The sequence below is a fragment of the Indicator indicator genome, chromosome 4 (genome assembly GCF_027791375.1).
Source record: "Indicator indicator isolate 239-I01 chromosome 4, UM_Iind_1.1, whole genome shotgun sequence".
Lineage (NCBI taxonomy): Eukaryota > Metazoa > Chordata > Aves > Piciformes > Indicatoridae > Indicator > Indicator indicator.
The window spans coordinates 3,769,745-3,796,442 of record NC_072013.1 but is presented as its reverse complement, the minus strand read 5'-3'; the positions used below and the strand labels follow the sequence as shown (position 1 = coordinate 3,796,442).

At 38.4% G+C, this 26,698-nt stretch overlaps 1 protein-coding gene across 3 annotated transcripts in view; it reads left to right on the top strand.

The window, feature by feature from the left end:
• NRXN3 (neurexin 3) overlaps positions 1 to 26,698 on the top strand; it is a 909,976-nt gene that overhangs the window by 350,111 nt on the left and 533,167 nt on the right. For all 3 annotated transcript variants that reach the window (XM_054400548.1, XM_054400546.1, XM_054400549.1), the window contains one exon: positions 22,659 to 22,778. In XM_054400548.1, coding sequence (XP_054256523.1) covers positions 22,659 to 22,778 — 120 coding nt within the window. The remainder of the gene's footprint in view (positions 1 to 22,658; positions 22,779 to 26,698) is intronic.

Below are 26,698 nucleotides of genomic sequence, written 5' to 3'. Positions count from 1 at the left end.
ATCAATTAATTAAAACCATCACCAGTTTACCAATTAAATCAGAGTAGGACAGTGATAAATACAACAAGATGTTAACTACATCTTCCCTCCACCTCTCCCTTCTTCCTCGGTCCAGATCTGCTTCATTCTCCCTGCCTGCAAGGTGCAGCAGGGCAAGGGAATGGGGGTTATGGTCTCTCCCAGTCTGTTCCATGTTGTTCCAGCTGCTGCATCCTCCTCAGGGAAAACTACTCACAGTCCCCTGCTACAGTAACATGGCATCCCTCCAATGGGAGACAGTTCTCCACAAACTTCTCCCACCAGCAGCGGTCCCTTCTGTGGGCAGTGATCCTCACAGCAATATGCTGCTCCAATGCAGGCTTCCCTCACAGTCATAACTTTCATCTTCAGGAGCATTCTGCTGCTCCAGCATGTGGGCCTTTCACAGGCTGTAGACAGGATTCTGCCCCACTGTTTATCTCCATGGACTGCAAGGGCTCAGCCTGCCATCTTACCATAGGCCAACTGTAAAAGCTGCTCTGACATGCCTCCTCCTCCTCCTTCTTGGCTGATCTGGCTGTCCACGTGGTTGTCTCTCTCATCCCAAAACAAAAGAGCTCCTAAAACAAACACATTCAACAGGTTTTGCCATCTTAAATATGTTATCAAAGAGGCACTGATTGGCTTTTCCTTGGCCAAAGGCAGGTCCACATTGGAGCTGGGGGAGCTTCTGGAGCCTTCTTGCAGGAGCCCACACCAGTACCCACCTCTCTTGCCGCCAAACCCCTCCAGACACAAACCCAACACATTGGAGCTGCCTATAAATGCCCAAGATGTTGTTTGCTGTCCGTTGTTGTTCTGCACTCTGTGACAGTTTCATTTTCTTTGGACAAAAGCAAGTTGTTTACAAATGCTGGTTTCAGCATGAAGGCCTTCAGTTTGTGGTTCTTGCTCATCTTCGTGCTTTAAAAAAGCAATTTCCTACCTCTGTGGTTTTTTCCTCTCTTCAGCTACATTGTTTGGACTATGTATCTAGCAAAACATTTATTTTCAGTTATTCCTTTGGCTTCTTTGTTCTCAAAGGTGTTTTCAAATGATGTGGTCTTTCTTTCCAGTCACCTCTTTTGTGTATCTGCCTTTCTACCTCAAAGCCTGTCCTTACTGTTTCCTACAGTGATACTTCTTGATGTGGGCCTGTTCTCCTCTGTCCTACTTTAATGTCATTCTGCACCACTGTATTTTTAGTATATCTTCTCATCTTTTACCTTGGTCTGATGACTTCTTGTGCCTGTTTTGGTTTCCATTTTCCCATCAGTCTTCTAAATTATCTGTGGTTTTTTTGTTTGTGTTTGTTTTGTTTTGTTTTGTTTTTGTGTTTTTTTTTTTAATTATTATTATTTCAGAGTATAAGTCTTTAGTATTGGGAGGTGTGCTTGCCAGGCCATACAATATAGGCAGAACCACTAGTGCTAGTCCTACCAAGAGACAATAATCTAACTTGGAAGGGATATCCTGATCCATTCAGTCTGGGATGTTAGGCAAAACAGGTTTGATTTGCTCAGTTTGCAGGTTCTTGTCCAGTAAAGTTTTGAATACTAGGAAAAATCTCCTTTACTTGAAATTTCTGCCCTTATGTCATCTTAATCCTTAAAGTTCTGCAAAACTCTCTGTCTTGGTGACCTTACTGTTGACCAGTGCTACAGTGTTAGAGATCAAGTGCTAGATGCAAGGAGCTGTGGAATAAGACAAAGCCTCACAATCAGAATCTTTCACAGCATTCAGATGATAGCCAGCTGAGAGGACGTGCCTTGCAGCTCCAATAAAATTAACGCAAATTTGCTTTCTCATGAGGAAGTCATCATGTTTATAGAACAATTACATACCTTGGTATTACTATTAAAAAAAAAAACTAATCAAAGAAGAATAGCTAAGTGAAAGATGAAATTAAGAGAACTAGATGCAATCATCCTGTAAAAATGATGGAAAGATGCTTGAAGCTGTCAAGGAGAATATCTTGAAGTGGGGTTCACAGTCACAGACAGCACTAGATTCAAGCCTTTTGGAAGCTGAGTGCTTTGGCTGTTCTGTGAGGAAGTCTGTGGTAACAGCACACATTACTGCTCTCATGTCTGTTGGAATAGACATGCTTTGCTTTTCTAAAATCATGCACACATGCTAGAAGTATGAAAAGGTATTACACAGAGGTGCAGACATCAGAAGAGAAGGACCTGAAGCAAAAGAAAAATTGAAGGGTTGATCTATGGTTATTTTTCTCAGTGAAATGACGTGTTTTAGCGCTTTTTAGATCTTCAGATCAGAGGCTTATTGAACTTGTCATTCAGACCATAAATATGGGGAAAATATTACCTTTGGTGCTTTTTGTACCTTGTTTAACATGAGTGTTGAAAGTGAATTGTAAATTTTGTTGAGAAAAGACAGTTTCAGTAATTTCTTCTTTGTGACTTTTCCTTTGTGTAGGCACTCATGTAATGACTGCTTGACTTGTTGAAATTGCAAGCATTCTTTATCAGTGATTTTATGAAAGCCTTAAATAATACATTGATAAGTATATTTAGTTAATGTGAACTATGGACAATAATGCCTGGCCATATGCTCAGTTCTGCAGACTATTTGCTATACTCGAATTAATTTCTTAAAATAAAACTGATTAGGTGTAAAACACCAAAATCATATCAATTTAGTATATGAGTCTTGACTGTACTCTGGAATTTGTGTTGGTATAGTGGGCAGAAGCAGCTTTTATTCCTGTGTCCTGACTAAATTAGGTGCTGAGAGAAGGGGATTTTTGTTTTGAGTCTTAGCAAGCTGTGAAGAAAACCCACCTTCATAATGGATGGGATTGGCTGTTCCAAACTTTCTTCAGCTTATAGTTTGTCAGTTCCTCTTGGCTATGCATCTAGTGATAAAAAATAAATCATTAACATTTGGTGAAAATGTTCAAGCCTTTCTATCTGTTCTGGGTTACTGTAACTCACACTAGTAGTACCTCCAGGTTGCAGAATTGCGGTATGAACTTCATATCTCACTGTTATTTTCACAACATGTATGAGTGTAATCCTAAAACACCTGTAGGTGTTAGATCCTGGTTCTTTAAGGATGTATCTCAGTTCTTGCAGCTGATCACTCTGGAGGTGCCTGAAATTGAATGCAAGGGACCTTGAGGGCGCAGGATCATCTTAGCAATTGAACACTTTGTGTTCTTTCTCCTTGTTACACCATCAATTCCTGAGCTTTTTGACTAGTAGATCTATCTTCTTGACTTAATCTGCATACAGGCTTTCTCCCAGTGGAGATGAAAGGCATTGGGTATAGCATAGCAGAAGGCTTTTAATTTTCTCACTGATTAAGAAGTTTGAATACAAGTTTATGTTGTACATGGAGGTTTTTTCTCATGAATTTTTACACTGTTGAAGTATATGAGATGTTTGGGCTGTGTTCACTGCTGAGACACTACTTCTAATTTTTGTCAGGAAGAGATTCCATTGTTTGTAGAGCCTGATGCACAAGTCTGTCTGACTAGAGGTCTGAAGAGCATCAGGTATGTTGAGTCGTATTTGCCACCAGCTCACCTGTGTTGCTTTTAGAGAAGGCTTTTCTTGTGATTGCCTTCCTACAAATGTTTTCTTGCGTGTTGCAAGGGTCCCTAATTAATTTAATCCTTCCTGCTGAGATTGCCACTCATGGATCACAAAGATAGTATATCTGGGATTAATTTAGCTATGACAATATGAAAGGTGAGGACAAACTGACTCTTTCAGATCTACATGGCCTTCCTAGAGTTGTACCTATATACCAAGCTTATGTTAGCACCATTGCAAATAGTTGCTTTCCTGGTTATGCTTTCTTAGCATGTTAAAACTCATGATTCCTCATGAATCTTGCAGGGAAAGAGTCAGAGCCATAAGTCGTAAAAATGAGAGCAATACACAGACAATCTGAGAAACTATTTTGGAACCATGGATTACTCCCTGTTTTACATGCTGACTGTAAGGGGTTGGAGAAGGATCTAAGAAAGAATTAATTCAGGTCGTTCAGCTCTGAAGAATGTACCAGAACCTCTCAACATAGTCATAAATTATTTCTTGCCATGATAATTTTAATGACTACTAACAATGCCTAGATGTCCCCAGCCATCATCTGTGGTGCTACAGAAATAACCCACTTGTGTTCAAAGTGATAAATAGCTTTTTTATTTTTGCTAAACAACCAATACAGAAAGGCATCATGTTTTCCAAGAAGTCTCTAAATGTTGTTGGAAGGTAGGAAAGAAATTTTTTATCTCTTATATTCAGTAGACTACGAGTGTGGGGATTTCAGACCTCTTACCTCTCTGTTCTGTAATGCCTCTGTAAGAAAAAGAGAAGTGCCTTGGATTTAGTCTATGACTATTTAGTCTAGAGCTCTTTGAGGTCATTTCTCCTCACATCTGTTATATACCTGTAGTGACAGGATAATGTAAGGTATCAGCTGAAACTAATTCTCTGCTGAGTTTTGCAAGTTTGAATACATTTTGAATGTTCCTAAGGGTTCATGCAGTATATCTGTAATGTTGAGGGTTTTCCCTCTGATCCTGTAGAAACAGTGCTGGTGGTTGGGGTTTTGTTTTTTTGTTTTTTTTTTGTTTGGCTGGTTTGTCTTGTTTGTTTGGTTTTTTTCTTTATTTGATACATTGAATTCTTTTGGGGGGGGGTAGGTAAGTTAAGAAAGCAGAGAGAAAGTTCTGAAAGAATTTGAAATGACAAGGTAATTGCCAGTCCCTGATATCTGTTAAATTGGCATATATAATTGATCTAGTCATAATCAATTACCTTCCATTGGTATACCTAGATGATAGCTAGGAAGACATTTAATCTGTTCAAATGAATAACGTCCAGCTGATTCACATTCTGTGTAGGATTGGCTCAGCGTCATTAGACATTTAAAAGAAAATTTCAGTGAAAGATTCTTCTCCCTATATTATTTCCAGGGTATTTTTTTGTCCTAGTTACTGTCTGCGTTTCTTTCCAATAAATTCTTAGTGGTTTTGCAACTTAAGAATCCCTCTGATTAAGCTTTACAGACATCTAAAGTATTAGAAATACAGATGTTATTCCCAAATGCTTCATTTTTTAAAAAATTACATATTATAATTCCATTATAATGGAATGAAAGCTTTTCTGAGCCTTGTCAGACCGTAGTCATTTGCTGAGTCTCTGTCGTTTATGAATGAGAGAGACTTCATGGTGGAACTTCACTATATACTGACCAGTTATGGCTCTGTTACACACTCAGTTTGTTGCCCATAAGGATGTAAGGTATACTGCAAATAGAGAAGGAGGGAGAGGTGGTAGAGAAACTTCAAGATCAGTGCATCAGGAAAGTTAGCTTTCTTTTTTGTTTGCCCACTATGCCTTCCAACTCACATGCATGCTCTTGCTTTGCTTCAGCGTGGTGATGAGCAGAAACGTCATGGTCTAACCTCACACCAAATACCAAGGGACACTAGACCTGTTCAGAAAGTTAGTTTTAGCTGTAGTTCTTGTCCTTAGGAGACTGGATATTTATTGAACAGATAAGATACAGGTGTAGCAAAGGCTCTAGCCTAAAGCCAGAAGAGTGTAGCATTAATGTCCATCTTGTAGCCTGAACAAGTCATCTTTCCTTGAGTGCACATAAATTCTGCATATAACAAAATAAATGCCACATATACTAGCTGTGGTCACATGCACAAATCATCTTAATAAGGGAGCCGATACTGTCAGGAAGTATATTGAAAAGTGATACAAACAAAGCCTTGGTGAGAAGTTTTAGGCATTTACCTGCACAGTTTTGCAATTTGATTTTGTAAGTAGTTCCCAGTATTTTCTTGAGGTGATAAGATTTCTTTTTCAGAGGAAATCTATCAGGTGAACTGGAGATAGAGCTTCTCTATATGGTAGCTTCTGGTGAAATAGAGGTGCCCTGGCTTCCTCCTGCTAAGAGGCCCTGGGGATTACGATATTGTGGCTTAATCATTGTGAGTGGGGACAGCTTGGGCTGAATCACTGCAGTGATGGGAGGCAGCTGGAGAGAATCATGGTGATTTAGTGTGATCACATGTTCAGGGGTGACTTGGTTTCCTCCATCTTACTCTGTGGTGTGGTGCCCAGTGGCTGGGTTGTAGTGGGCAGCTCTGCAATGGACACAGATGAGGAACATTCAAAAGGATTTTTGACACATCTCTCGGTATGAAGACCAAAAGAATAAATGTTAGTTCGATAAGGGTAAGCTCTCTTTCTCTACTGCTGTTTATATGTACGATCCAGCTCTTTCTTAAGGGATTGTTCTCTGAGAGATTGTCCTGTAAGCATCCACACCATTTTAAGAGTACATTCCAAAAGAATGCTGGAGATGGAAAAGGTGGCTGTCCTTGTTATGTTGCAGGAAATCATTGTTTGTTGGACAGTAGAGGTGCAGTTGAAGCTTGTAGACCTGACATTAATCAGGAGCAGTCTTCCTGGGTGAACTTCTGGTTGGTGGTTTTGAGGTTGGATGCTAAGAAATGTTTATGTATGTTATTCAGTAGATTAGCAAAATAAATATTGATAAATAGGAATGTTACTTCAGGCAAAGCCTACAGAACAGCTAATTGTATATGCAGTTTCTCTGAATAGAAGTTTTTCTCTCAAGTATTTTTTCTCTATTTGTTTTTTTTCAATATTAGTGTTGCCAAAAGCAGCTGCCAACTAGAACTAGATTAAGTGTTTTCATTTAAGCAGTTTATTAGCTGAAAAGTGCAGATTTATGTTGACTGCATCTATTTGTAAATTTAATTTGAACTTGGCAAGTGTTTATGAAGAAGGAAGCGACAAACATAAAAATATTATGACATTTAATATAAAAATATTTTGACTTTTCATTTTTAACAATGTTTAATGTTTATTTTATTCTAAAATTATCTCCTTTCCCAGTCAGTGAAAACAAGAATGTCTGTTTACCAGTGAAACAAAATGTTTCCATAGAACAGCTTAGGTTGGAAAAAGGGTCTCTAGAGGTCTGCAGTCCAACTCTCTGTTGAAAACAAGGGTTGTTTTAAAAATTTTTTTCTTACTTTTTATTTTTTTGGTGACACTTTGGACCTCCTTCTATGCAGTCTTTCAGAGGTGATTGAAGATGTTCTTGCATCAACAGTGGCTGGGTCTCTCAGTATGCTTAGATGTGACCTTTCTTGTCCCATGAATTCATATATATCAGAAACTTTGGAGGCCTGAGAGTAGACCTTAACATTGAACACCACTGCAAAGACAGCATTGACTGAGGACTTCAGTCCTTTTCAGCTGTGAATTTCAAACAGTCAACACAGAATTGTTTCTGTAGATTTTTATTTGTTGTTTTGGGTTTTCTTTGGGGGTGGGAGGAATAATTTTTGGTCCAAAAACCAAGGACATTTTCAGATTGTCCTGAAGTAATCTTCTTTTCCTTTATCTGTTTCCAATTTGCCCACTGAACTAAAAAAATCTCCTTTTATTTGTATTCCTCAGATGCCAAATATTATCTGTGCTGTGATGGCACCTCTGTGGTCCAGTTCTTGTTCTGCATGCATGTGTTTGTATATAGTATAAACATTCACCTTAATGTCATAATCTGATATAGATGGTGGTATATTCTGGCAGCTAGCATTATTCAGTAGATAATCAGATATGGCTTGCAGAAGGAGAAATTCACAGGAAAGGTGCAGTTTCACATTCCATTTGTTTATATACTAAAGGAGCATTTCTTTGTCTTGATGAGAGCAGATGTTTTGTGCATGATTTTTGACTATGGGGCTATTGCTTAGTTGATTATAAATATAAAAGACTGAATTTGCTGATCCAGATGGTTGTCCTAGATTGGTGTTCTGATACAAATAGTCTTTTTATTGTTCTTTGCAGGAAACATGTGCCTACATTTGACACATCATTAAAAGTCAGCATTGATATAAAATTCAAAGCTGTTTTGCTTTGTGATGCTAGTGGCCTTGAATGAGAAATTAGAAATCCTTTAATTCAAACTCATCACATCAGTACTTGGCAGTCCTTTTGCTCTCTACCTGCTTGGATTCACTACAGTGACATTAAGTGATATTGAGAGTGACCCAGCTGCCTGCAGGCTTGTACAAATGACTTGGTTTATAGATAAAACTTCATTTACCTATTTGATATGAAGCATGTTTTGCATTATGGAAATGTTTAGTAACTTCAAAACTGGACTTGGGAGTGAATGAAAGATGACACAGCTATAAACATTTTGCTTCTTATAAAATTGGAGATGTAATATAGCAGTGCTCTGCCATTTATTGAGACTTTGGATTTATGTATCTGTCTGTCTGATTTCCCAAAGCGATGTGCTGCATAGTTTTTGTTCAGCATCTCTGAAAATCAAGCTGCCATTGGCGTTGTGTGGGTCATATTTATTAAAACTGAACTGCTATCACTTTGAGATACTGGTAATTAGTCTTTGCACTTAATGTATTACCTTATCTTCCTGGGAAAGAGAAAATAAATGAAAAAAAAAAAAAAAGAGAGAGTAAGATAGACTGACAGGTGCCTCTGTGTAGTTTGGCACAGTGGTGGTGGGGGTCAGTTAGACCTGGGCAGTAATGAGTGGGGCTGGGCTGTGTGAATTTGAATAATATGAGAGGGGGTCAGAAGGCATAGGGGCTAGGGCTCTTGCTTGTTTGGAGTTGGTTGCTGTTACTCAAAGAGCAGCTGGGTAGGCTTGGTTTTAAACTTGTTTCCCTTACTTTGTCTTCTTTCCCATTCATATTTTGCTATGGGCTAGGTTGGTGGCAGGGCAGATGTCAAAATCATTACTGTCCTCTAGACACTGTAGTGCTTCACTCTAGCCTCTGTCAGCAGTAAGGCAGTCATAGAGAATGAGAGGTTAAGTCTGCATCTGTGAGAAAGTGTGGACAGGGATCTGAGTCATGGAGATTCGTATTTTTCTAACTGTTCTAAAAGTTCTTTTAACCATTCAGTGATAAATGCCATGCTGTTGACTGGGGAAAATTTCTTAGTCTTCTGTTTCATATAGGCCACCCAGCTTCTTCTCAGGCTGCTGGTTGGAATTGTATGTGATAGAAACTCACAAACCGGTGAGGGGGAGTAATTTAGGAAGCAGTATCTAAAGCATTCATCACCAATACAGATTAGAAAATCAACCAAACCCCATCAAGCTTTGGCCTGTGGTCCTGCAGAGTGTTACACAATGTTTTATTTTAGAAGACCTTTGTGATATCAGACTAATGACACTTTTGAATCATAGATTGTGAAGGGTTGGAAAGGACTTCCAGAGATCACTGAGTGAACACACCTGCAAAGCAGGACCACTTAGGGCAGGTCATATGGGAATGCATCCAGGTGGGTTTTGAAGATCTCTAAAGGAGACGACTCCACAACCACTCTGGGCAGCCTGCTCCAGCGCTCTGTCACCCTCACAGTGGAAAAAAAAAAAAGGTATTATTTATACTAAAACGTGAATCTTGGAGAACCAGTAATTTCAAGATTTGGGAACAGGAGCCTTCTGAAGCCTAAGCCTCATTCTCCAGGTTTTGCTATTGCCTTGCATAATTAGTCAAACCTGTGCTCCCCCACATGATTAATGTTCTCAGGGGGGTGATGAGCTAAGTGATGACATTTGTTTTTCCTGCAATGGGATTGCAAGTCTTAATGAATTATCCTAAGGTACCTTATCCTTTTTCATCTAAACCCAAAACAAAACCTCCAACAAAAAGCTCTCCTTGAGGATTGTTTATTGCCCTTGAAATCAAGAGGCCGGTATAGAGCGTAAGACTCTTGCCTTGATTAGTGTTCTCTATCATCTTTATCATGTCCCTTTTTAGCACTCTGCTGCTATATCCTGGGAATCCGTTTTCCTCAAATGATTGACATTTGGGATGTGATGATCTGTCCTAGTTACTGTGGTGTTTATTTTGCACAGATTCTGCAAACTATGGATCTACATTGTAAAGAGAATCTGTAAATAGGCTGCCTCTGCAATCGTTTTCAAAGGATGTCTTTACTGATGGTATGGACTGTACAAATCTCAGTGGTATTAGAGCATTTGTTCAGCATGGATTCGTTCTCAGAGTGCTCTTGTGAGACACAGAAATAAGAGAGAAATACTAGTTTACACAACATTGCAACACACCAGCTGTTCACATGCTAGTAATAAAGACATTGTGTGGAAAAATATATAGGAAGAGAGGCATGTATAATATACCCATACCTTTAACAACCACTGCCTCCACTAACAGACAACAGAAGGTAATAAAGAGGCTGTGGGGGGCTTGTGGTTTGTTTGGTGTGGTTTTTTGTTTTTTTTTTTTTGGTTGATTTTGTATTCACCTTCTAAAAGGCAACACAGAAATAATGTTTGCTGAGGGCAAAAGGATGTCTTTCCAACCTTGCCATGCAAAGCAAAGCACGGTTGTCACTAAGCTTTCAACTGGAAATGAAATTGCTAGAGAGATGTTTGTGACCAGCTTATGCCATTAATCAAATTCTACTGTGTTTACAATTTAGCCAGAGGCCAACAAACTCTTTGCTTGGTAGTCAAACAACCTTATTGCTTAAATGTCTGGAACAGCTTGAACTAATATGTAATCCCAGTATGACTAGATTTTGCTTCTTTTTTTCTTTAGAAACTTCACAGTTCTGGCAACTACTACTATTTTAAGTGTGGTGCATAAGATTTGATAACTCCTGTAATTAAGATGACTGATAAACATGTACAGGCATCAGTCGATCTCAGAAGATGGCAAATAATCACTTCCTTGTGCTTACCTAATTATTTGTACTCTGACATTGATGTCCAAGCGCTGTTCCTTTTAATGTGAGCATTAACCGCTTGGTGTTGGGTAAGAAAAGGAGACCCCTAAACATTGAATGGTACCATTCCAGGAATAAATCTACTTCCTTGTGGGAAGAGTTTCTGTCTTTTGATCCTAATCTGTGGCTGTTTTAGAATGATTGCTTCCAATTCTTGGTGAAAGTCTAATTTTAGTGATACTAGAATTAGATGTGAATGTTGTGTGAAATATAGGGGATTGTATGAAATGGAGTAATTTGGGTGGTGTGTTTGAGAAGAGGGATGACATCAGTTTGGGAGCTCTGGGGCAGAAGTTTGTAGATAATGTTTAAAGCCACATGTGCTTAGCTTTATCATTAGCTGACATGAAAGCTGTGACTTTAAAATCTGAATTTCAAAGGAGTTCCCAGTATTTTCCTCAGATATGATTTTGTCTGCAAATCCTCAGCTGTCCTTCAGTCTGCACTACTGGTCTCTCAGCTTTCTAGAAGCAAGTGATCCTTCCTTGATAACTCCTTAAGCTAAATAGGGAGTCTCTTGCATGTAGATTTATGTGCTGCTTGTTATTATTTTCATCTGAGTTTCTCATTTCAGGTAAAAGCAGACAGTGTGTGTCAACAGTAAACTAGAGATTGGTGGCATCTGTAAAGCATCTGAGAATTTTAATTAGTGGATACAGATCTTGTTGCTCTGACTCAGATTTCTGCTATCAGGGTCCCAATTCTTTTGAGAGTATGCCAAATAACTGCTGAGAGGTTTTTGGAAATAGAAAGGTTAAATGGCATTAAAAAAATTTATTTGCAGCTTCTTCACTGCTGGATGTGTCTTAATCTTTAAAGTCAGTAGTCAGTGCAGATCTGGCTTCCAAAATCTAGTCAGGTTTTATCCAGTTTTGCAAAGCTTGGTAAAGGGAAAGGAAAACACGGTAAAAGAAGAACCAAGCTTTTGCTGTGATGCTTTGGATAACTTTCCTTTGTCTCAGATTTTTGTCTCATAAAATGTGGTCAGCAGTATTCCCCAACCTTATTTTTGAGGATGCTAAGATAAATGAAGGGCTTGGTGGATGGCAGCCAAAAAGAAGGGTTTAACTTACAACATGAGAATAAAAAGGGAACATCTAGAGGGACTGTCCTGTGTCTATAGTCCTTGTATAAGTCAATTCAGTAAAGCATTCCATAAAGTGTTTTTACCCTGAGCCCTATTTGTTATCTGATATGCAACCTGGAAATGTACAGTCATTACTGAAATGAGGTTTAACTTAAATAGGTAAAACTGATACCAGTGCTCTATGAACTACCAGAATGAACTTCAGTCATCTGTGTTGCCACGTGGTCACTGTCTTGTCCTAACCATTCCTGTTTAAGGGACAGGACACTAGTCAGTGAGTCTTCAAAAGGCAGCAGCAGCAGCTAAGGTTTATTCTATTTTGTGTGAAAGACACCTCTTTGCTTAAGCTTTTAAATGCCTTTGACGTTAAACACTCCAGTCTGCACTACTGATTCTGATCCCAGAGCTTTCCAGAAGCATTTGATCCTTCCTGCATTTGCTTCTTATGCAAAGAGATTCTTGCGTGTAGGTCCAAGTACCATTTACCACCTTTCTCACTGTAGCTTCTCAGTTCAGGCAAAGGGGACCAAAGTGCATTGCCCATTATGTGTGCACAGTTTACCCGTAACACATGAAACCACAAAGTCTCTACTTGTGACTTTTTTGTTGCTGTTGCTCTTTTTATTTGTTAATAGTATGATTTATGCACATATGATGTTTTCTGGCCCAGCACTAATGGGATTATTGGTAGGCTTACAAATACTGGCTAAGATACAATGGAGAACTTCAAAACTACTTGTCTGGCACCATAGATTGGAAAAAAGGGGGCAACCTTCAGAATGGAGGTAGCACTGCAAAAAGAGAACCAAACCTCAAGAGAGTATTCAGCGTTTTGCACTCCCTGCAGAAGAGTAGGACCCTGCTGGGCTTGTAGTAGTTTGGCTTAAGTTCTGTGATGCTGACTTTAGAGGGAGACCGAAGTAAGTTCATGTAGTAGCAACCATGGAGATAACTGTGTATCTGTAATGCTTGAGGCACTCAGATGCCACAAGGAAAGGTATCTTAAATGAGAAAGAAATTCTGGTCCTCTGAATGTGTGATGCTACTGCTCTTTGCCCTTGGTATCTGAATAAAGAAGTGCTGGTATCAGGACTGTCTTCTGTTCCTATATTATGTTAGGACTATGCAGTGTGCCCTAAACAAATGTATTTATTTGTCTGTTTATTTAGTTATTTATGTCTTTAATGCAATATTTGGTACCAGAGCTCAAAAGACCTGGGTTTTTCCTCCAACTCAACTCTCTGCTCAGCTGTCAAATGTGCCTTTGGGAAGAGGAGTTCTGTTCTTTAACATAGTGTTCTGTGATTTGAAAGAAGAGGACAAAGATGTTATGTTGTTAGAAAGTGGTCTCTGATCTTTTCCTGAGAGACATACATATGTTATTACTCTAAAGCACCACATTGACACATCTTAGAATCATAGAATCATTCAGGTTAGAAAAGACCCTGGGATCATCAAGTCCAACTATTGACCCTACTCTACAAAGTTCACCCCTAAACCTTATTTCCAAGCACCACATCTACACAACCTTTGAACACATCCAGGGATGGTGACTCCACCACCTCCCTGGGCATCCTTTTCCAATGTCTGACCACTTTTTCTGTGAAAAAAAATCTTCACTGCTTTGTCTTAATTTCTGATCTCGTTGCTTTTGAGACTTAAATAAGAAGTAGCTGCTATAATACATTTGGGTTTTTTGTTTTTAAAAAAGCTCAAAAACTCTGTATCAATAAGCATATAAGTCCAAAGTTCAAACAATTCCTTCCAATGAAGTAATAGAGGCAATTAGAAGATGAGAAGTCTCACCAAATGTAATTCCTTACTAACATAACAGAAGCAAACAACTTTTGAGAGTACTTGGTTTACAGCCTCATACATTTGATTGTTTTTCCACCCTGAGATAAGTAATCCAGGCAGTAAGCAGTCAAATTATTTCATTGCCATGGTGTGTATCCCTGCGTAATATGTTATATGGCTCACTTCAGTGGTCTCAGCCTTATCTCCAGCATCTTTTTCTTGCTATCATTATGGTTAATATACTTATTTTGTAGCATTTTTTGGTGAGTTTTTAAACAAAAAAGGAAGAGAAACTCCACTTTTCTTATTGTTGGTAGTACAATCCATCTATATTTCAAGTAAGACACATTAATGGGATTAGTGAGAAGTTTGGATTTGGCACCTGTACCATTCTATCTACCAGGAATAAACAGAATAGTATCTGACTTTGTCATGTTTGCATCTTTCTTTGATTAGCACTGCATCACTGGAGCACCAACAAAATGTAAAGCTGTCTTAGGATCTCTTTACCTCTTTCTGTAATTGGATTGCAAAAGTCTGCACACAATTGTTGCTGTATTAGTTGGTTTAAAATTCTGTTCTATGGTAAGTCTTTGTGAGGTTTTGCATGTTTCTTAAGCCAGAGACTCATTTCTTGGGTGGCAAACAGCATCTATTTGATGCACATACCTGAAATGAACAGGTTATTTGCTAGTAAAGGAGTGAATATGGGTTGCAGTTCTAGAGTCATATTCATCACTGAGTTGTAGTCATCTTCAAAGCAAAATACATCAGCAGCTGCAACTCTGAAAAGCAGCACTTTGAGTACAGCAATTCTTTTGTACTTTTATGAAACTGCCGGATCCCTCTGGTGGTCGCTCTCTGCAATCCCAGAAGTAGAATCTACCGTGATTGCCTTGCTGCCTAGCTTGCACTAGTAGCACTCTTGAGCTTTGATCTCTGAAATTCCAGTATGTACAAATATTTCCTTAGGCAAATTGTAGATGAGTCGCAGTCTAGCAGCTTCTGAATTTTTTATACTTACATGGAAGCTTTTGTTGCCTTGATCTCTTAGGGACAGGAGTACGTGGCGTTCTGGCCAATGTGAAGTGTTTCTCATGTGACAGCCCTGTGTAAAAACAAAAGTAGAGCCAGTCAGACTGAAATCACTTTGAAGTTAATTTAATTATACTGTTGTAAAGCTTAATTTGAGAAGCACGAATGTGTGATCAATATTTTTTCATGCTTCCGTGTCATTTTTTGACCTCCCTGCTGGTTGTATATGTAAAATAAAATCCCTTTGCTTAAAAGTGGAAATAGCTCCCTCAATAAAAATGGGAAAACATCCATTACCATTAGAATTTAATAGTATATTGAATAGTTAATAAAAAGCTTCATTTTATTTTGAAGTGCTGAAAACATCTCTCTGTAGCATGAAGTTGAAACATTTTGAATGTTTTCAAAGTCAGAATAAAATTTTCTTTGGAAGAACTGGAACAGCTTTTCACTGAAATGATAATCTGTTGAAAGAGTTTTAGGGAGATCAATTTTCTGTTAGTGCAAATGAATTCTTGATGTCTGTTAAAAATGATTCTGTCTGGAGATACACGGTTGCTATGTAGTTTCTAAAAGTGTTAAAATTCAGCAGCAGCGGAATTGAGGCAAACAAGGAGAATAACCCACTGCCCTTGATGGAAAAACCTACACCCAAGTGCAGTTTGTACCAGGATTTGACACTTAATCAAACCCTCTCCTTTTTTTTTTTTTTTTTTTTTGTTCTTAATCACAAGCTGTATTCACATCAAGTAAAAGACCCACAATGTAAATTCTGTATGAAGTCTGGTTGAGGAGCCTTATGAATAACCTGCAATCATGTTGAACTTTGCCTGAATCAGTGTTGAGTCTTATTACAACCACTGGTCGAGATATCTGTGAACAAAAGCAAGTAATTCAATATGGTGCTACGTATATTTATAGCAAAAGAAGCAAGGAACAAATTTTATTTTATTTTTTTTTTAAGTAAGAGTTTGGCTTGTAGATTTTTTTTTTGTTTGTTTGGGGTTTTATGTGGGGCTTTGTGGGGTTTTTTTGGGTTTTGTTTTGTTTTCTAAAGGTGTTCTGAAATAGATTGTGTCCAAATAGGCAAACCCAACTTCTGTTTTGTCAAGTTTACAAGGAGACTACAGTATGTTTTGGAGACAACTATTAGGGTAGTCTTGCTACTTTTCATTTATTTGTTAGATTAATTCCATGCACTCAATTATTTTGGCTGTTGCGGGAGGGGGGAATTCTTATTTGCACTTGTGAGACTAACTGATTCTGTGAGTATTTCCATGCATTTTTTTATTGTTGTATGAATGTAAATAATTAAACATTGCTTCTGGCTAGGCTGGTATAAATCATGCTCAACTTTATTGATTCCCCACTCAGTAAAATTGTAAACATAACTTTTCTCTAAACCCTGCTAAAAGCATGTTTCATATGTTTATGTTTTGCTGTAATATTGGGTAGTACATAGAGACGACCCTGTTCCCTGAGGAAACAGAAAGGTTGGTGCAGGTAAGGTCCTCAATAGAGGTATTGACTATCTGTAGGGACGTGCAACTGCTTATTCCTAGTTGGCAGCTAACCATTTTCTCAAAAAGGAGGAATGTAAAACCTGTATATGAGCAAAACAAATGTGTATCTATGTGAATATGTGTTAATTTGACTGGGATATCTACATAAATGTCTGCAACGTACTGAAAGTGTGGGGTTGTCAGTTGTTTCCTAGCAATTAACAATGCTCCTGGAGTTGGACAGTGGATCCTGGAAGAAAAAGACCTTCCTAAAACAGTGTGTCCATACTAGTGCTGCCTGAAATCACCCAACAAAATTTACACTACTGATTTATATTATATACCAAGACCAAAAGATATTGAAGATTTTCAGAACAGTTTCCAGCTTTGCTTTTGAGCCATGCACATAACTTGATAAATGTGCTATCCTTTGTAGGTGTCAGGGAGCCATAAATGTGTGTGAACAACTGGCAGCATCTTTGTCCTTAGAAGCCATTTCTTCCCCCTTCCACCATCTTGTTCAAACCTGCCTGTAGGAATAGTGGATGAATATCTTTGGACTTAGAATATCTCTGGACTTAGAATATCTCACCTTGAAAAGACAATATATAGAAAAGAGAAATGTATCTAATGTGGTAAGAGGTACATAAAATATCTGCCATTTTGTATAACTATGCATAGTTATTTCACACACAAATAAATATATAGTCTGTCTATATAAGACAATTATCTTCCAAAGCACTCTTCCTGCCACTGGGGATGAGAAACTAGTGGGGTATTGGCTTCACAACCTCTGCCTCTCTGCCACACTGTTGGGCCTACAAGGAAGAATTCCACTTTCTAGTTGCACTAGTCACTTGTTGATAGTCTTTAAGGAATCACTAAATAAAGTCTAAATAGGGTGGATCAGCTTCTTGCAAGCTTTTAGAGAAGTTGTCTAACTTGCCTTATATGAGAAGGCTTTGAGGAGACCTTATTGTGGCCTTTCAGTATCTGAAGGGGGCCTACAAGAAAGCTGGGGAGGGACTTTTTAGGGTGTTGGGTAGTGATAGAACTAGGCTGAATGGATCCAAGCTAGAGGAGGGTAGATTTAGATTAGATGTTAGGAAGAGGTTCTTTACCATAAGGGTGGTAAGACACTGGAACAGGTTGCCCAGGGAGGTGGTGGAAGCCCCATCCCTGGATGTTTTTAAGGCCAGGCTGGATGTGGCTCTGGCCAACCTGATCTAGTAGAAGGTGTTCCTGCCTATGGCAGGAAGGTTGGAACTGGATAATCCTTGAGGTCCCTTCCAACCCTGACAATTCTGTGATAATTCATTATCAAGTTTTATGAATTTGTGTGCTCAGTTTTCACAGTGAATCACAAGTTCTGTGGTCATTTTGTAAAAGCCTGGTTATTGTTGGGGGGGGGGGAATTTCAGCTCACACCGACACAACAAACAAAAAAATAATGCCCTATACTACCTGCCCACCCTCCCACCACCACCAAAAAAAAAAAAAAAAAAAGGTAGGTGTGGGCAGGAAAGGGGACAAAGAACGTTTTGAGCCCCTCCCTGCCTTAGGATGCTGTTGGCATTTTGCCTTATGTAAAACAGACATAAAAAATCCATCTTGCCACTGACAAATCTGATGTGGCAGCTGAGCATTTTAATTAAAAAAAAGAAAAAAGGCAGATAAAATCCTTTTTTATTGTTATTGAAGGTCTTCTCTAAAAGCATTAATATTTCACTGTAGAAGTATTTATTGTTGCAATTGTAATGAGGTAGAGGCTTTTGTCACCAGTCTGGCAGTGTCCTGCCATTTTGTAGATTTGAACGTTTGAACTCTGCTGTAATGCTGGATTAGATATGAGGATAGTCAGGTTTCATGAAGGTCACTTTAACCATATAAATGGATCAGATAATGACAGTCTGCAAAGCACAGGTTTGGATCCACCTATAAGAAAAGTGGGATTGACCCTATTTCTTGTATGCCTTTCACAGGAGGGAAATTCTGTGTTCTGTTAAACCACTGAGGGTGAATAGCAGCTGGAGTTTTCAGAGCTATTGTTTTAACTGCATCCCTCTGACCAGTTGTTTTTGATAAGTGAGTGAGTTCTTGATAGCCAGATGGAAGGCAAATTGGCATTTCAGAAGGCATGAACTACTTTATGATTCTTTATACTTTGGCATGCCTCTTCTTGGCACTTTTATATAGTCTGTTTGGGCCAAGATATTAATTAGCAGCAGGGGACCTTTGATATAGAGATAGTAATTGGGAAGTCCTGGGCATGTTGATGGAGTTCTTCCTTGTTTGAAAGCATATACTACTGGTTTTTATGAAAAATGTGCACAAATTTTGAGTAGGTGTCAAATGATCAAGAGCATGAGGAGGAGTTGCCACAGTTGAATCAAGCAATATTTGCTCAGGAAGCCTGACCTACAGCTTGACTAATATGCAGTATATGGGGATCCCCAAGAGAGAGATTTTTTGTTTCTGATTATAAGTAGTGTTTGCCACTGCAGAGCACCAAACTCTACCCATGACAACTAGTCTGACTCATTTGAGTTTGAAAATGAGGTAGTGATCAATACTGTATGATACACAGCTCATTCCAAGACAGTAGGAAGGGGTCTGGAATGACCAAGTAGGCCAGAAACACCAACATGATGTGGCAGCTTAATCTATTAAGTTTTTGCTACAACAGAAACTTTCTTGCTCTTTTTCCGGTTATGTTGTCTTTTCTCCCTCATAAAAAGTAAATAGATGACAAAAATTACCCTAATGCCCAACAGTCATTTCATCAAAAGTATTTTAAATAGTGTTTCCAAGCAACCAGCTCCTAACATTACTGCAAGAGTTCCCTCTGGACCCCCTGATCCCTCTCCTCTGGACCCCCTGATCCCTCTCCTCTGGACCCCCTGATCCCTCTCCTCTGGACCCCCTGATCCCTCTCCTCTTGCCTCCGCTCTGACTCCCTTTATTATAAAAAGGGCAAGATGTAAACCTTTTTTTTTTCCTTTGTCCATATAAACTGTGCTTTGATTCTTGCTACAATTGAAGTATGATGCAGATAGCTTGAAAGGAGAAAAAAGGACATCAACCACCCTACAAAACCCCTGTTACCTTTGGTCTAAGCTCTTGGTCCTGTGTGTTTAGCTGTAAGACAGCAGAAATGCCTTAAAGGGGAGGAGATGCTACCATGTGGTCTGTTTCCTTTCTGTTCTCCCCAGCATCTGCAACTGCTGGATTAAGAATCTTCAAGGGGTCTTTTAAAAATTGATTGTGCATAAATGTCTGTATAGTAACAATACGTGTAGTGACTATGCTCAATGAAGTGAAGTCTCTGCACAGTTCCTGGAACCACATGGAATTTAGTGGGATCTTACACAGGAAGCAGCAATTCATCTGACAGTGTGCAGGTGAAAAATGAGGGCACGGTTTTGCTGCTTCTTAAGTTAACCTACCTGCTTTCAAATGCTTGAAAGCATTTGAAAAGAAAACAGTTTAAATAGAGTATAATAATGTTTAACACTTAAAAAAAAAACCCAGTCTGAATGCTCTTGAGCATGTTCATGCATTGAATTTTTGTATCTAATGTTATTTGGGTAGCCTTACCAAAAGAAGCCAGTGCCCATTGTTGCATACAAAAGGGAGGTCTGTGAACAGAAGTACCAAAATCACCTATTTATTTATGTATTTTCTACTGATAAAAGTTTAAATTGACTGATCAAAACATAGAATAATTTGCATCCATACATGAATTTCACATTTATAAGCGCAAACTATTAACTGGTTAATTCTAAATAGCAATCTCTTTGTAAACAACCTTATGAATTTGGAAAAAGAAATTGGAAAGCTGTATTTTCTACTGATTTATTTGTGAATCGGTTAAGCTACGTTGAGTCAGATAACTTCTGTTGGTGTCACAATTTTGTTTTGAAACTGTTAGAGGAAGTATCAAAACGGCAATGACAAGCTAAACTCATTTTTGTTGCCCCCTGTTTTATCAGGCTATAGCTGAAAAGTGGGAACTAGAAGGAACTTTGAGTTGCTCAACCATCTTGAATACAGAGCTGCATAGTAGAAAGTGTTAATGTTGTCAGCTGAAGAAAGCCAGCACACAGAGTATTTCTCTTGGCTGAGCCCTCTGTAGCTCTATACCTGGGGAAAAGTTGTGTTTTTTTTTTTTTTAAACAAATGTATTTGTTGGTCCCTTGCCCCTACTTTGCACAGTTGCTTTCACATGTCATTATAAAAACACACAAGTCCTGATGTCCTAACTCCTTAGTATTCCTGTGTGGAAAATGTTTGTGTGGAACTCCAGTAACTGATGCAGTATATTTTGATGTAGGGAAAAATTTTACTGGCCATCCAGTGGTATGTGTCCTGAGGTAAAATGCACTCACTCACTGATAGAAACACAGCAGAACTTTCTTGGACTTTATTTAAGAGAGTTTTGCTTGTCTGGTTCCAAAAATTTAAGCTTTCTAGCCATGATCTAACTGCCTTGTAGAGCTGCATTTACATTCATGGTGCAGTGTGACTTTGGCACATGCATGAGGAACTGCAGAGGTTACAAGTTTCTCCTGTTAAGGAGATAATCTCTGTAGCTCCAATGTAAGACTCCCTATCTTTCTAATGCAAGTGAGTGTCTTATTTTTTTAGGTATCAATCATTTTTGTCCTCTTGCTTTATGGTAAAGTTGGCTAGCAATGTGAAAGAGTACTGAACTGTTTTTTTTGTTAATGTTAGCAACATGATCCTTTGAAGAGAATAACAGAATGTCCATTTTGCTTGTTCTCTTTCCATATGATTCCCCTACTACATGTTATATCCTATCTGAAGGAGACACTACCTTCTTTGACATGTTTCCTCCAATTTAGATGCAGTTACAGTAATGATGCTAACTAGGCAGTGTGCATACTATATGGGCTGTGTGAAGTCCCTGGTATTTTTCCTACCACATCCTTCAATTCTGCCTCGCTACAGAATATGCTACTTGTTCACATCGTGACACAGATCAGAGTGGGTGCATCCCCCTGTGAAAAGCTTTGCTTGAAGACAAGTGCAACATTTTGTTATATAACCAGTTCATTGAAGACTGGTGAAAACAAATGTTCTTCATGTCCTATCTGAATAAAATGATTGATTTGCTTGTATTGGACAAACAGAAATAACCTGCATATCTGACAGTAGTTTTCACCAGTGCAGTAAGGTGAGCTGTGGCAGTGCCTCTTGCTGTCCCTGTCCTGTCTCTTTTAATATGTCCGATGGATCTTGATTTTGTTGGGGGAGGATTCCCCTTTTGCCAGTTTGGGCAGTGGGTCCAGATCTGATGTGAAACAAACTCCTCATTCTGCATTTCTCCGATCTACCTATGTGAGCAAATGTTCTAGTACTATACTGCACTGAACATAGATAAGTTAGCACACACCATTATTCAACTTTACTTACCATTGGACATTGACTGAGGTGTTCCAGTACTGTAGTCTAAACAGTTAATGTTTTAAATAATTGCCTGTCAATTGTGATGGGTGAGCAGCAAAACCGGACACATATGGGTAGCATGAATGCTGGCTTCCCAGGAGCATTGTTTGCAAGGACAACTGTGGTTTTACCTTTGGAGAAGAGAGGGCTTCTCTTTCACTTTTGACCTGTAATTCATGGGGGCAAAGTAAGCACCTTATAGCTAGGCTGCATTGTCAAAGAACTTTTAGAAAAATCAGCCAGGTTAGTGAGTGGTTGTCTTTTTGTGGTGTTAAGTTTGGGTTGGTTTGTTGGTTGGTTGATTTGTTTGTTTTTGTCTGGAGGTAGGGTTTGAGGTTTTGTGTTGTTTTTGTGGTTGGGGTTTGTAGGTTGATTGTTTAGTTTGGGGGGGCATTTTTTAATTTTCGGTTGGTTTTGGTTTTTGTTTTTTTTTGGTGGGGTGGTTTTCTGTTTGTTTGAAAGACTGAAAGCAGCCTGGTGTTCAATATCGAAGTATTGAGAGACTACTGTGATTAACGTTTTAAAAAAAAAAAAAATCCCTAGTATGTTGAGGCTTGGATTCTTAGGAGAGAAACATTCTGCTGTAATCACTCCACTCTAGAGATACTTCTGTCACCAGCTTGTTTTTCTACTACTACAGTGCTTTGTTCAAGATTTGGAAATTAATATTATAGCACAAGAGAGATTCCTACCCCTGTTTTAAATGGATGTGACCTCTAGGGTCTATGGAGGAGAGCACTTTACCAAGTGGAATAGTTTGTGACCCTGGATTTCCTCTGAACTACTGAGGCATAGGTGTGAGGGCTGGTAACAGGTCACAACACACCCACACAATGTATTAGTCTCTATCACACCAGGTTGATTTTGGTGACTTTTCCTCTTGAGAAATGCTAAACTAATTTGGAGTATGGCTTTAACTGTTGTACTTATCATCATCCCCAGGCAAGGGACCTGAAACTCTCTATGCTGGGCAGAAACTCAATGACAATGAGTGGCACACTGTCCGGGTAGTTCGACGAGGAAAGAGCCTCAAGCTGATGGTAGATGATGATGTTGCTGAGGGTAAGTGTCATGTTTGAGTAGTTTTTGTCATTATCTTTGTATTGCTGTTCTATGTCCTCTTTGCCATTACATCCATTTCTCCTGTACTTGTATAGTTGTTTGGGTGTTTTTTCCCTTCCTGCTACTTCTTCTATATTTCATGTTACTATGTTGAAAACTAATGTTCAGTTCCTAGGGACTAACTGTTCTTAGCCAGAACCAGAATCTTCTGTGACACCCCAATATGAAATGTTGGATTAGGGAACAGATAAGCTTGCACATACCCAGGAATGAAGAGGTGCTAAATGGCACTCTTTTTTTGTGTCAGACTGTGTTTAGAGAATGTGGCAGTTTCCAATGCTGTAGAATCAAAACTAAGGTTCTCTAAATCTTTCCTCCACGCAAACTTTTCATTGATGGTAAACATCTGTTAGAGAATATGGATTTCTGTCTCTGCTGTTTTGTGTTGTGGTTGTTTTGTTTGTTTGTTTGTTTTCCTATTTCAGGTTCCTCTGCTCATATCTCAGAGCCATCCAGAAGAAAAAATAAATACAGCATTTTGTTTCGAATGTCATTTTAGAGGTTAGGGAGGACCCAAAGTCACCACAGTATATCATAACATAAGCTATAGAGCGTGACAGTCCATTTTTCTGTTTGATTGGTTGGGGTGTTTTGTTTTGTTTTATTTGTTTGGGTTTTTTTTTCATTTTCCTGCATTTTCTAACAGCTTTTTGAGCTCTTGCTTCTTTCTGTAGAGAAACGTAGTTGAAGTGGGAAAGAAAAGATCAATCACTCAGGAAAGTTGGTGTCTCCCAGTTATAAGATTTGCATTTAAATGAATAAGGTACTTTAGACTGATCTTTTTTCCATTACAAAATTTTAGAGGTGATACTTTGCTGGTTCATTTCTGCACAGCTACAAGACCACAAAATTTTTTGCTTGGGTTTTTTTCCCGAAATTCTCAGCCCATACTGTATGAATGTTTGTGGGGTTTTGTTTGTTTGTTTTTTTGAGGAAAACACCAGTAGTCTGAAGGCTGATAATAGAGTCCGAAATTACAGTACATTTAGGTTGGACGCTAGGAGAAACTTCTTTACCATGAGGGTAGTGGAACACTGGAACAGGTTGCCCAGAGAGGTAGTTGAGGCCCTATCTTTGGAGATAGTCAAGGTCAGGCTCAACAGGACTCTGGGCAACCTAATCTAATGCAGGATATCCCTGCTCACTGCAAAGGGGCTGGACTAGATGACCTTTGGAGGTCCCTTCCAACCCAAACCATTCTACGATTCTATGCAACGCTGATATGGATATGTTAACTTAGTTGTGACCCATGCTGTTTTGCAAATGGTTGCATCTTTTCTAAGCAGCTTCTACTCAGAGGGCAACTGGAAGTAAAAGCCTTCCATGAACAGTGCCTCAGTACTGTTCTCCTGTCTACAAAAAGTTCTTTTCAACTGTGTGAATACGATTAATTTCAAGAAATGTGGTAATTAGATTCTTTGGAAAGCCATGAGTTAGGTTTTTTAAATAAGTGCAAAAAAAGTAGGTTTACAGAAAAAAAGTATTTTATATGTATATTTATATATAAATAAATAAATAAATATATGCTGTGCTATGTAGAGTGGGAATTTTGCAAGAGAGAATCAGAAGTATATGAAAGAAGAACCTTTTTTTCTCCACGTTGGAACTGGTAGAGGATTAGTCAACCTTATCTTGGAGGAAAATGAAATTTTATCTAAGAGTGAACATTCTGGTAAACATTTCATCCTGTTTACGTCCTCATTTAAAAAGGATTCCTCTGCATGTGCTCTTTTGTCAAGCACCATTAGGTGGCACTCTCTGCATTGCTAACTTATTCCCCAGAAGCCACCTGTTTTGTTTAGACTCTTTTTGATGAAACTGAGTTTATTATGATACAATCCTATATTAAAATAGGATGTGCATATGTACATGCATGTGAATTACTTAATTGAAGATGCATTACAGCTAAAAATAGCCATTAAAAGAGTCCCATCATGGTAAAGTCAAAAGTCAGGCCGTTAAGACTTTCTGTGCAATCTTCATCCCACTTCTCGGGCAGATAATATAGTCTTCAGTGATGTGGTCACATAGATTTTTCCACAGGATTCTTGCTGTCCTTAGGCATAGATCAAAAATCTAAATTGGGCCCCTAGTAAAAATAAACAGCCTATTCAATTGCTGCCTTCTTTTCTATTGCTTTTTTGGAACAATGCATGCTGACTAAATTTTGCTCCAAATATAGAGCTGTTGTTTTTCGCTTTTGTGTCTGTGTCTTGTGTGCTATTCATCAATGTATTTATACAGAACTAAGAAGCTGTAATTGGATTTCTTCCTGTGTTTGTGTTACATGAAGTGAATAGATTTTACAGGTTTTGAAGCAAGGCAGCCAGAATTAAAGTTGGATGTATTTGGTAACAGTTTGGTATTTTTGAGTCATTTACATGCACAAATGTTCAGCGTGTCTGTAAATTGGATCCTGTAAATTATCTCAGCCCTGCTTCCTAGAGAATTAGGTCTAGACAATTAATGACCACCTGTGAAAACTGTAATGAAGTAACTGACTTGGCTTCCTGCAGGATGTAAGGGAGAGACAGAATCCAGTTTCTCTGGAGAGCATAATCATAAAACCCTCCTCCCAATTCCCTCCTGTCTCAGAATAGACCTCAGAAAATAGGTGATAAATGAGACTCAAATATAGCAGTCCTATCTCTCCCTACATCTTGCTAGCACCAAAATACCACAGTGGAGGCTGGATTTTTTAATGTCTGCTACCACTTAAACTAAAAAACTGCATATTGTTGTAGTAGTGACAATACTCTATACAGAACACAGTGGAGAAATTGGAGGTTGACAGCTAAGGAGATCAGAAAATACTGGATTACACTTTATTATTTCTTCAGAAAATGCATCTCTGTCCTGATTTTGGTCTTGCATTGCCATGTCCTTTTCAGCTTTTCACTGAATTATTTGTTTTTGCACTAGCACTGCTATCGTTCTCCTACTTCTCTTAAGCCAGTTCCAGATTTCTCATTTTTCACCTTTTCTAAAATTCTAGGCCAGTTCTTCCAACCTCCTCCACTCCACTTCTAATGCACCCTCTATTTGGATTCCCTGTCCCAATGTATTCTCAATTTCACAGGCCTGGCTTTTCTTTCCTACTCTGGCAATAACTTCTTTGCATTTTACTAAGAATAGGAAAGTTAAGGAGAGAGGATTTCTTTCTCTGGTTCCTTAACATTTCTATATTTTATTTTCTAATTTATTTCTCTAATATTTTGAAGTTAAAAAAAGTGGGTTTAAAAAAAAAAGAAAGAAAAAAGTAAGTTGGGTTTTAAAAAAATTCTTTTATTTTTATGAAAATATATTCTTCTGGCTTGGAGTAATTCGAAAGTGAAATGATTTGCCTAAATAAACTTTCCAAGGTACAATTTCAGTTTCTGTGAATTGACATTTTTCAAACTAAAATATTATTTCTGGTAAAGAACTGTTTCAGGATTTAAAAACACTTGCATTGGTACTGACTCTTGAATTTTGTGACAGTCAAAAATATATGACTCTTTTTAGCTGCTTGTGAGTTTGTCCAGCTATGTCCGGAGAAGTTAAATCTAGATCCATTTCTGAAATTCAGAATAAGTGGAAAAGAAAATTTTGTGTAATATTTTTTCTTCATATTTCTAATAGATACTTGAATATTTTTTTTTTTTTTGCTGTCTGTGCAAAAAATCCTGATCATATCTAGACAGAGACCATGAGTTTGTTCAGTCTCACTGTTTATACATTGCAAGCCAGGATGTATCATCCGTGTATTTTACAAATGTTTTCAACTTTCATTCTGGCCTCAACAGAAGAAAAGGACTTTGTTGTGAACAGTAGTCTTTTAAGACTTGTAAACTGTTTAGGTGAGGTAGCGTAGAATATGA